Source organism: Chiroxiphia lanceolata, chromosome 5 (assembly GCF_009829145.1).
Source record: "Chiroxiphia lanceolata isolate bChiLan1 chromosome 5, bChiLan1.pri, whole genome shotgun sequence".
Classification (NCBI taxonomy): Eukaryota; Metazoa; Chordata; class Aves; order Passeriformes; family Pipridae; genus Chiroxiphia; species Chiroxiphia lanceolata.
The window spans coordinates 30345774-30358194 of NC_045641.1; the positions used below are offsets into that span (position 1 = coordinate 30345774).

At 40.9% G+C, this 12421-nt stretch overlaps 1 protein-coding gene across 1 annotated transcript in view; it reads left to right on the plus strand.

Annotated features, from left to right (window-relative positions):
- The first annotated feature begins 2676 nt into the window (after nt 1-2676).
- Nucleotides 2677-12421, plus strand: part of TMEM117 (transmembrane protein 117) — a 194492-nt gene continuing 184747 nt past the window's right edge. The window contains exons 1-2 of the mRNA XM_032687910.1: nt 2677-2769; nt 4720-5024. Of these exons, the coding sequence (XP_032543801.1) occupies nt 4748-5024 (277 nt within the window). The 5' untranslated portion in view covers nt 2677-2769; nt 4720-4747. The remainder of the gene's footprint in view (nt 2770-4719; nt 5025-12421) is intronic.

Here is a 12421-nt window from a genome sequence, read left to right on the forward strand (position 1 = left end):
CTCTGAAGATGGTTGAACATTGAAACAGGTTGCCCAGAGGGGTTGTGGAATCTACAACCTTGATTATCCTTGGATACCCAAAATGACACAACCATACTCTGAGCAGAAAGATGGACTAAAAGATCTCCAGACGTGCTTTCCAACCTCAGCTATGTTGCAGTACTGTGAAATTTCATGGGTTTTAAGCGATGCACAATTTTGTGGGTCAAACAGTCAAGCACACAGTCAGCACAGACAACATGTGATATCAGAGAGCTTTCTCAGATGAAGTTGTAGCATATTTTTCCAAGCTCCAGAATTACCTTTCAGTCCTGGGTGCACAGAATTTTATAATTAATTACTTTTTTTTTTTTAATAGAGCGATTACAGACAAAATTAGCACCTTTACTTTGGCATAGAAAAGCAAAGAAACCTGTCTCTTAGTGCAGCATCGTTATTTTGGAACATACTGTAGCTTGGTGCGTGTTCCTGCACCAGACAGAGTCATCTGAGGCAGCGGAATCTTGTAAGAGAACTTTCCGGTTACAGACTAATGTGCAGAAGGCTGATTCTTCATATTTGAATGTAAAATGACTCTACAGAAAGTGATACTGTAGCATCAATTAGTAGTATCAATATACGGTTAGTTCAATACCCACAGCTCTGGATGTAAAATGATAGCCTTTACACAAGTGCTATTTTGTAGTAGGAGTGCTGATAGAATAGTTTCATTCACAAGTATCAAAACTAACATTCCAGGATAACTTGTGCGGATTCAGCCTGCTTTTTAGGTTCAACTTCCTGGTTTTACTGCTGGCTTTTTCATTTGCTGAAAATTTTGTAGGTAAGAGTTTGTTTATATTCTTCTGTTGCTGGCAGTCCCTGGCTTTCAGTAAGTGGGCCTGATTAGTCTTGTCTACTGAAATTATTTGTTAATAGTTGCTATTTGGATATGTATTTCATCAACTAAATCTTGATTGCTTGATTAAAAAGAAGAAATAGGAGTGCTCCATCTTTTTTCATATATGAGTGAAACATTACACTTAAATGTTTCAAAAAATATTAGCTTCCTCTAGGATAGCAAATTAAATGAAACACTAAATTTGGGGGAGGTATATGGTGCACGTATGCTTTTTGTTACTTTAATAGAAAAGTAGATTATTTTCATTTGATTGACCTAGTGACTTCAGATTTACTATCTGAAAAAATGTTCATGAATGCTTTGTAGTTGTAGCATGGGTTTCATTCTCAGCCAAAGAGAATTTTGTTAGAGTATAGGTGCATGAAGAGTGTGATCTCTTTTGTGGTGGATGCTGCCTTTTTTGTGGATTCTCATTTGTTGAATGGAAGGAGACCGAGTTCTGGAAGTGTGGTAATACACACAGAACTGTTGCATGAACAGGCAGTGCTGTATGCTGTATTTCTGTACTCTCCCATTGCACATGATGATTTTTCATCTCTGAATATTTGAATTTTCTTTTTACTGTAAAGATAGCTTGGGGTGTGTTAGTGTGAAATGCTGAATATTGTATTTTTCTACATAAAATTGAGGGTCTCATAGGTTATTCCACCAAGGAAGATAATGTGGTGATTCTGTTAGATACCTTCAATAACATAAAACCGTGTTGCCAGATGTGCAGAAGGCATTCACAAGTCTTCATCTGCTGCTTGTTCTGGTTGTATATTGAGTATATTGAGGCTGTGTCTGGCAACTTCAAGTTTGTTTTATCTGCGTTCAGCAATGACCAGAACTAGTACATACTGCATTAAGACCTGGTCATAATGCACCTAAGACCATCCTGTAGACGTTTTCCTGGGATGTAAGCACTACCAGCACACTGACACTAGGGACCACATCCCACATAAAAAGGCTTTGGTTGACAATTCGGCTGAAGTGCAATGTCAACAACTCTGCTAGGCTGCACAGAGGAGTTTTGCCTGACACAGTGACCATCAGGACTGTGTGTGTGCACCCCGGAGACTGGCCGTGGCCTCAGCACAGCCTCCTCTCAAGTAAGCAAATTGGGTATAGACCTCCCTCCCCTCCCAAACATAAAGGTTTTTCCTAATTCGTCCTGAGTGATTTAGTTGTTATTGCCAGCCCTGTGCTTTTGCTTTGGGGTAATACATCTCCAGATTTGATCGCCTGTTTCCCGTGTTTGTGATTTTCTACAGCTAATTTGCGTAATACTGAAATCTGACCGGTGGCAATTGAGTGATGGGGTTTCGGGTTTCGTTCACCTCCGCCGGCTGGCTAAGCCCCCGTGGGTCCCAGACCACAATTTTCCAGGGTGAATAGAGACACCCGCGGGCACATCGCCTTGCTGGCACGCTCCGGGGGAGGGGCGGGCACGGGCGCCGGGGCGCGCGGGGACCCTGCCGCAGCGGCGCCGCCCGCTGCCGCCGCGGCTGCGGCACTGCCGGGGCCGCTCGCCCGCGCCCGCGCCCGGGAGCGGAGCGGGGAGGAGAGGAGGAGCACAGCCAGCACAGCTACCGCTGCCGCTCCCTCCCCGCGGCGGCCGGGGGGGCGGGACGCCGCGGCACCGGCGCCGCTGTCAGAGCCCGAGGGGCTGGAGGGCCCTGCCGGCCGCGGCAGCTGCGGGGGGCAGCGAAGCGGAGCGGGGCCGCCCGCAGCCAGGAGCCGCACCGCGGCAGGCGCCAAGCAGAGCCGAGCAGAGCTGAGCCGAGCAGAGCTGAGCCGAGCAGAGCTGAGCCGAGCCGAGCTGAGCCGAGCCGAGCCGAGCTGAGCCGAGCCGAGCCGAGCCGCCGCGGCGCGGATCCCCCGTGGCGGTGAGTGCGGCGGGCGCGGGGCGGCCCCGGCGCTGCGGGGGCCCGTGGCCCGGTGCCCTCGCGGGGAGGGTGCGGCGGCGGCCGCAGCGGCGCGGGGTGAGGTGGCCGCGGGTCTGCGCCAGGGGCAGGGGGAAATGGGTCAATTTAACAGGTTGCGATGGGCGTGTGGTGCGCGGCGCTTTTGGCACCCGCGTTTTTGGCGTTGAGGGAGATAGGAGCAGGATTTTGATTAGAGATTTAGCACTGCTGCTATGGCTAATACTGGCTTCTGATGCTATAAAACGCTTCCTAGGAAGCCGAGTCTTCATCTGGGTGTCTAATAACTCTCGGGTATCCGGCAGCTGTCAAAAATACCAAGACATTTAGTTGTTTATTTCCAGCCCCATTCGGGCTTTAAGATGATTCATACACATAAGGAAATACCAAAACTTTTCTTACCGGTAACAGGAAAAAAGGAGAACAAGAAATAGCTTTGGGCAGTTTTATGTCCCCAGAGTGGTATTTTCTTAGGCAATGATCCTGGCTTTAAGTAAGTTTTTTTCATAAAGTTTTTGAAGGACTGACATTTCCTTGTGTCAACTTTTTAACTTTGTAATATGGTATTTTTTTTTCTTTTTCATATGTAATTTATGCATGATGGGACCTTACTGATTTTTATTATTTACTGAATGCATTGTTTGAATCTGCTGAGAGTTTCTTTTATCCTTTTCATTTAATACGTACAGGATTGTTTGTAATTTTACAAATATAAATTGCATCATAGAATTAAATAATTTTGAAGGGACTAACTAAAGGGAGACATTGAAATTCATACAATTTCTAAGTTTGCAAAGTGATACCTAAAAATCCAAGAAGGAATGAGTAATTGATTGGGTGATTTAGGTCTTTTGTTGCAATTTGTGAGAGGTTTTTGTTTGTTTGTTTTGTTTCTTCCTGAAGGGCATGTGACATTTGCAAAAATTTGTCACTGTATCCTTCAAGGATTGTGCTGTAATAAACAAGCAATATTACTAGATGCATTTTTTTTCCTCTTCCTACACTCTGTGTCCCTTGAATAATTGTGGTGTTCCACAACACAAAGGCCTTGTATCTTTGTGCATACAAAGTGGTTCAAGAGGATGAAACAACTAATTGGTTGTGAATAAAAGAAAAAAAATCAAATGACAGACAACTGAAATGTTAACCATGCTCAGTTGCATTTTTCTATAGCAGTACTTCACAAATAGGCAGGTTTCAAAACAGAATTTTTGTATTCATACAGAGCAGTCTGTGCTCAGGGCACTCTCATTTTCTGGTTTTGAAAATATGATTAACTATAGATGTACTCCCTGGGAAGTCAATGAAAAGATTTATACAGAGTTGGCTGATCTGCAAGAATTAATTGTAGCTTTTCCAACTTTTCCAACATGTTATTCCTTTATATGAACAAAGTTTCTGATGTTTCTGGAGTATTTGCTTTTAAGCTTCCAGTGGAAGACCTCACTGGACGTATGGGCTGGTTTCATCCTCCTCCTATAAGGAGAAGGATTCCATTTAGGCTTAGCATGAACCTTTGTGAAATCTGTGTTGTATTTTTTGGAATGTGGCTGGAAAGGCACTCTTGAGTTTCATGTAACCTACTGTGTTCTTATATTCATTCCATGCTTTTCATACCCCGTTATGAAGCGGGCATAAAAGCAATAGTGTATTTGAGACTAAAAATCCTGTGCTATGATGTGTATATGTTTGTTCGGTTTTTTTACATTGAAACGGACAGAAATTTCAGTTTTTCTCTTCCTGGATCTAACAGTATCTTTTGATTGAAACTTTCATTGCTAGTCAAGTCTAAAGTTTTAAAATTTACTGATGTCAAGATCACAGTGATTTGATTTTTGTAAATGTGCAGGTCTCTCCTAAGCTCTCAGAATTCTGGATATATGTAATGTTGTGCATTTGTGTCTTCACATACAGGCAAAAAACAGTTCTACAGTATCTGAGGATGGATAAAGACTTCCGCTACTACTTCCAGCACCCATGGTCTCGCTTAGTTGTGGCTTACTTAGTGATCTTCTTTAACTTCCTAATATTTGCTGAGGACCCAGTATCTCACAGTCAGACAGAAGCCAATGTTATTGTTGTTGGTAATTGTTTCTCCTTTGTAACAAATAAATACCCTGAAGGAGGAGGCTGGAGATTTTTGAAGGTGTTTCTGTGGCTGCTTGCCATTTTCATAGGACTCATAGCTGGGAAATTTCTCTTCCATCAGCGCCTGTTTGGTAAGTTACATGATACACTTGCTGACTTCCTGGTAATGTCTTTCTGCCTTTTCCTTTCAGCTTTCTACTCATGGCAGTTTTGTAAGCTTTGCTATTGATCGCTTCTGCTGTTTAGAGCTGTATAGAACTCAGTACATCAAAACTTACATCATCATGGAAAATAATGCCATGTCTACTTATGTGAGAATAATTCTCAGTGATTTCAGTCAAACAAGCATAAAAACAGTGAAAGCTGATGCTTTAAGTACTTCAGAGGTCAGTAATTTTCAGTTTTTCCATGTTACAAAAATACTCCTTTGCACCTTCAGACCAGTTTTTAAATCTTAGTATGTAGCTTTCTCAGCAATTTGAAGAAAAGGCATTGTTCCTTAGGGTGACAACACTACATGTCTTGTCAAAAGTCACCTAAGTGGAAACAGGGGCTGTTGTTAATATTAGCAGAGCTGTGCTGAAGGGTTCCCATGTGAAAATGGGAATTCTAGAGAAGCAGGACCTGGCTCTGTCTTAGTTCAAGAGTGAGTCAGTAAAATGGAAAGGCAGAAAATGGAGAAAAACATGACAGTAAATGCTTTCTTATGCAAGATGTGACTTAACTGAGGAACATACTGCACATGAACTGACTGAAGGGAATGGAACATCCCTGGATTAAATTCTGAGACTGAGAATTTGGATGTAAATATATTGAGATACAAAAATATCCACCATTGTCCTAACTGACATGTAGAGAATGTTGCAACTGAGGTCTGTCATCAAGGCTGTCTCTATGTTTTAGAGATAAGTAGAAGTCATGGAAAAGTTTCCTTCACTCCCAGCAGTTGCACTGTTTTTTGAAACATCTAATGCTGGGTGTGTTGCTGCTGGTCTAGATGGACAACTCCCATATTCTTATACTGGTAGGACTGCAGGATGGATAGTTACTGGAACACCTCGAAACACATGAGCAATAGGCCATTTCTGTAGTGCGTCTCATTCTATTAAGATTGAGAGAGAGCCACTATTGTTTCAATAAATCAAATGTAAAGCTGTTGTATCAAGGAATGAACAAGCAAAGCCACATTAAGAGACTTCTTATAATACAGACTTCTCTTGAAGCACTTATTCTGAAAAATAAATAAGTGGCATGATGGCTATTTGGCTGTTTTTACCATAGTGTAGTGCTAAATGTAAAATGTTCACATAAAGAGGACATTTTACCTGGAACAAGCACTGTCACAATAATGTTTTCAATTCTGGCTTCCGCAATTGAGAAATGATTGTGATAAATAGAAGATGAAGCAAAAATAATGAAACCGATGATAAAATAGGAAAATGAGCCCTATAGTGAGAAGATTGAGAGGATAAAGATAAAGGGAGGATAAAGGGAAGATTAGAGGGTGACTTGCTCAAATTTGATTTGAAGGACAGAACTTTCTGTTCACCAAATGTATTGCAAGGTCCAGTGCTTGGAAGTGGCAAATAGTCAGCACCTTTTTTTTATCTGAAAGGCTAGACACTCCATGGAACAAGTTGTTATAGGATGTGACTTCATCATGACGTGAATTTTTCTTTTTGAGAATACATTCGTCTGACTACAGAGTAAATATCTTCTATCTAGTAGGTTATTATGATAATTCCTTCTGGATTTGTAACTGTATATTATAGATAAGATATACCTAAACATATATTTTAAAGTGGCTTGATTCAGTATTACTGCCAAAAGGAGAAGGTCTGCCCAACCTTCTGTGTCTGCTGCTTTGTGCATTTTGTGCAATTGCTCAGTGAAAGAAGATAGGGAACTTACCCACATTAGCAGTACCCATCTTTTATTTCTGTAAGGATCACATCTCTGACCATACTGATGTTTGTGCAGCACTAAGATGGGGTCAGCATTGAGAGGAAAGTAACAGGCACTGCCCTGGAGGTAGTGCTGGCTTACAGATATTTGTGGTTGTGGTCTGGGCAACCAGTACGGGTCTGGGTACAATCTGATCTGAGGCTAGTTCCTGCATGTTGAGTTTTGTGGCAATTTGAGCCAATGTAGATCTGTCCCAGCCCCATCCTCCTAGCCCTGGCCACATCATTTTGGTGCCTCCCTCAAGCCAGCACTGCTGTTAATGTGACGGAGCAGCACTCTGACTCAGGCAGCAATTGGAAAACCGGTTGCTTCTGCTGTCCTCTGTGGCAGCTCCTTGAACTGATGTGATGGCTTGAGTGTCAGTGCTGATGAAACAGCCAGAGACTGTGCAGGCAAGATAGCTGAGGTCCATGGCAACCATACCTTATGCTGGCTCAAGTGCTCTGGGACTGTACCCACACAGTGTGTCAGTGGAAATGTGCTGTTGCTTGTGATACGTTGTGAGCAGATGGCAGTCAGTCAGTGTGACTGGAGAGCTGGCTGTATTGCTGACTGATGTGGCCATGCTGGCTGTAAACTAGCGTGAATAGCAATTGCTTTGATGAGATAATGATGTGGGTTTACGGCTTCAATATATCTCTGTGTGTCCAGAAGTTTTGTACAGCCCATGCTGAAAGATTTTCTGACAGTTATTTGCTACTATTTCAATGTCTTCACTGCCTAGAAATCCCTCCTTTTGTTCTTGTGGCCTGTGTATAACTTTTTCCTGTGGCCTGTGTATAACTTCCTGCAGTCAGGATACCAAATGGCACCAGTCAATCTTCCCTTGTCAGATCTTGGCTCACAGTGCAGGCTGCAAACTGAAATTGAAAAGGATTAGTCTGCACATCTCACTTTAGATGAAGAGGAGTGGAAAGGATTTTCTTTCTCTATGCCCTACCTGCTCTTTATCCCTTGGCTTCTGTATTTCGTGCTGCTGAGTTTGCATATGAACTAGAAAATAGCATAGCTAGAACTGTGTCAAAATACAGTTTTCCATCTGTGACAGTCACTGTCTGATAGCCATGACTGTCACGGACTATAAAAATAAATGAGTGCAAGCATGCTATGTGCCTAAAAGTGGAAGGAGAAGGGTTCTGGAAACATTATTTAGGCTTCATCACTGAGTTTGCAGAGAGTTAAGGGGCTAGTTGAACTATATTGATGAGAAATAGAGATCTCGACTAGAGGACACAGTGGAATGTTTTTTGTTGGAAATATTCATTGAACAGTAATCTTTGAACAGTAACCTAACCTCTTCGGGGAATCCTTCAAGATACTGCTCATGACTTAAAACAAGATTAGAAAACAATTACATTTCTTGTTCCTCAGTCAAGAAATAGCTTACTTCATTTGATAAATATCTCCCATGATAAATATTCCCAAGGAAAACAGTCCTTATCTAGTACATTCTTTATATCTTTATGGCATATAGTCAGAAAAAGCGGAATTTTAACATTGTCTTTTGGCTCTTATCCACCATATTATTTTGATTCATTACTAAGCATATCTTCTATTTGGTTAGATATTGTGTTCTGCCATGCTTTTTGTTTTGAAATGGAAAATGAAAGGTCATAGATGAATACTGGAAGTTTGGGGAAATGAAAAATAAAGATACATACCCTGGGGTTTTTTTGTTCTGTATAAGAGAGTTACTTGAGGAAAGGGAAAGTGGTAATTACTTTGTGCTCACTTACAGATTTCTTGATTAATTTTCTGCTTTATTAAAAGCAGAAAGAGCTTACAAACTGACCCATTTGACAGCACTATGCATTCAGAAAATGCATTCACGTCCTGATGTAAAAGAAATCCCTGAATAAACCTTTGCACATTTTTCATATTGCTCTGGGGCATCTGTAGCACAGTATTTAACGTATAGAAAGTGTATGTTTTAGTTGGCACCTGGTCAGCGTATGCACAGTTGCAGTTCTGCGCTACAACTTCAGGCCCAAATTCTGAGTTCAGTGGGAGGTATTTTGGCCCAAAGTTCAGGCTGTGTGTTTTGCATCATTGTATATAAACATGATCTATCATGTAGATATAAAATAATCTTTCATATGAATAGACTTTTTGCAGTATGCACAAATGGGCAGTAGACCTAGAAAACTAATATCTTAATTTTTTCAGTCCGGGATCTTTGCTTTAACTGTTTTCTACATGTACTGATCTTTAGCTTATGCTGCATATTAGATATATCAGTTTTTAAAAACTCGCTAACTACAAAACATGTATGTGTCTACCTGCCCATTTTTCTGATTCTAACTGATTATAAAGATGCATTAAAATCTGATTAAAGCCTGATTACAGGGACTGCATTTTATTCAATTGCCAGTGAGTGTGCTTAGATTTATATTTGTAAGTTCCTTTCTAAATGATGTGGATGGAAAATAAATACTTAATGTGTTATAAAAAATTGCAGAAACAAAACATATATAGAGCTAAAGCTGTATTTCTTAAAATGGAGGAATCATCATAATAGAGCCAGGAAATTAAAGCTGTTGAATAAATGTTGAATTTAATGGGTTGCTCTCTTACAAATGTTCACAGTATGCAGTTTCTTTAAAATTAAATGATAATATGAGCTTCATAGACACTGGGGCAAATAAGTAAAGCACTCATTATAGGAATTGCACTGAGCTGTGGATATACACAAATTTTGCAGATTTTTTAATATACAGTACTGCCATGCTGGGAGCAATTTCATGACAGACAGTTTCAAACAAAACACCCACTGAGGACCTGTTGTCTGAAAACATTACTCTTTTTGTCAAACATGTTATCTGGAAGGCTCTAAAAGATGTTGCAAACCACTCAAACCCAGACTCTTCAGTGTCTGCTTTTATGCTGAATTTAAAGTGTGTATCCACTGAAGCAATGAATGTATGCAGATTTCAAGAGTAAATTAGGGAGACTAGGATTTAGTCAGGATGATGGTGCACTACATAGGAAATGTGAATCTGTTAGGCAGGTAAGACAATAAATTCATATAACAGTACATATACGATTAATTAGTATATATTAGGGGTCATGTTAGTATAAAATCTGGGCAGTGGTATTGTTGCTAGTGTTGGCATGTCACGTTCATAGTGGTGTTTATGCAATGGCTGATGAACCAAATGTGATCTGTTTTGCAAAAGAACCTTCCCAGAGATGTGATAAGATTTTTGTGTGGTTGTTTTTCAGCCAGATTGTTTCCCATTCTTGTTTGATAGTAGTGATAGGAACAGTTGTACCATCATCTGTAGAAACAAATAATGGTGATACTTGCATAAAATTCTAACCTGACTGATAGAGCATATTCTTTTCAGTTGTCAGCTCTGTCTTACATTGCAGTAAGAACTGTCATTTAATACCCAGCAACTTTGTTCCTGCTTTTTCTTTTCCATTGATGACTTCAGCCTAATAGAAAACAACTAATCTGATAGCTGGTAAAAAATAATGTCTTCAAGAGCCTGTTGTATTTCAGTAACAATGATCAGGTTAACACTGTTGAAGGTATTCAAGGTCTACTGTGATTGCTTCACAGTCAATTAACCTCTTTTGTTTCCAGTAAAATTTTGAAACCATACAATAAAATTATTTTGGTCCTACAAAATGTGCCAAGGGGCCAGTCTAACACTTTGCTAATAATAACACACAAATGACTGTGAGCAAGCATTTCTGAGAGCCAGAATCCTCAACAACAACAACAAAAAAACCCAAACAGCCAAACAAACATAAAAAGAAGAAGCTCGCAGCCAGCCGCTGAGCGAGTGCAGGCTCATCAGATTCCAGCTCTGGCAAGTTGCCAGTAATTAAGATATCAGTTTATTTTAAACTTTACATCATTCATGAGGGAGACCACAAGTGACCTTTCAAATATAAATGAAAAGCATGCAAGTGACCTCCTGATGTCTTCTTTTACTCTTGTATTTTTAGAAGAGCCATAACATCTCACTGCTTCCTCTCTTGGTGCTCGATGAGAAAACTGCTGTTGTTTGCACTTAGCCTTAGTTGTGGAATTAGTCTCTGGGTAGTAAATTATAGAGTTTAATTGGAGAGATATAGGCAGTAGCTACAAAAAGGTTATTCTCTCTCCAGTGAAAGCTTTGATTCTACTGGAGGTACATATCCCATTCCTCAAGCAGCAGCATGAGAGTGTGAGAAGATCTATGTGTGTCAGATTTTCCATAATGGGAAAGCTCTAGATAATATTTAGCATCCAGTGAAAACTAAAAATAAGTTCATTGCTACCTTATATTGATGTGTCAAATCTGTGTTTTGATCTTTTTGACATGACTGTCAGATTTTCCTTTCCGATTGAGTCAGGGAGTGATTTTGGAATGATGCCTGCCACTTATAGGAGTAATATATCTCCATTCCCCAATTTCCAGAAATAAAAGTGAGCTTATTCCTAGCAGACACAGCCTTATGGGCATAGTGCAGGTGCAGCCTAGTGCAGGGGCAAATTTCTTCTATCCTTATTCCATACAATGAGGAGATGGAAAGGATGTTAGTGTGGAACATGACCTCACCATGTGCCTGCTGGAGAGCCCCAAGGAGAACATGATTTCCTTGGTCAGAGTGACATGAATCATAGAATCATAGAATCAGCCGGGTTGGAAAGTACCTCTGATATCATTAAGTCCAACCCTTGATCCAACATCGCCGTGGTTACAAGACCATGGCACTAATTGCCACATCCAGTCTCATCTTAAAAACCTCCAGGGCAGGACATTCCAATGCCTGATTACTCTCTCTGTAAAAAATTTCTTCCTAATATCCAACCTAAACTTCCCCTGGCAGAGCATAAGACCATGCCCTCTTGTCCTACTGCTGGTTGCCTGGGAGAAGAGACCGATGCCCACCTGGCTACAGCCTCCTTTCAGGGAGTTGTAGAGAGTGATGAGGTCTCCCCTGAGCCTCCTCTTCTCCAGGCTGAACAACCCCCACTCCCTCAGCCTCTCCTCATTGGACTTAAGTGTTTGAGTCCATCATCCTTGTTGCTCTTCTCTGGACCTGCTCCAGCAGCTCAGTATCCTTCCTGAACTGAGGGGCCCAGAACTGGGGGTCTTTTGCATACAAGACAACATTTCTCTTTGTGTGATTTTGCTGGGACTCCAAGTCAGCCTGTGCACCTGCCTTACAAAATTACATTTCTTTGTTTTGTTGTTTTATTTTGTTTGTTTCCAAAATGAAATAAATCTTCATTCTGACCCTTAAAAAACTTTGAATACATCCTCAGGATTTAAGAACTATTTAGCAATTAGTAAATGTCATTTACAGAATTTGTAAATGTACTTGCTAACCAATGTGACTTTTGAGGACGAGGGATCAGTAATTGTTCGCTATGACACAGGTAGGGGAGAAACACAGTATTTCTAAATGTGACTGCTGAGATGTATGAGACACATACCCTAATTTCAGATACTGAAAAACAGAATTTTCTGCTTTATTCTCTTTTCAACAGAGGGGGCAGTACTGCTTTCCCCTCTGAGTGGCTCTTGCCAGGGGATCACAGGAACAGCAGAGATTTTTCTGCTTT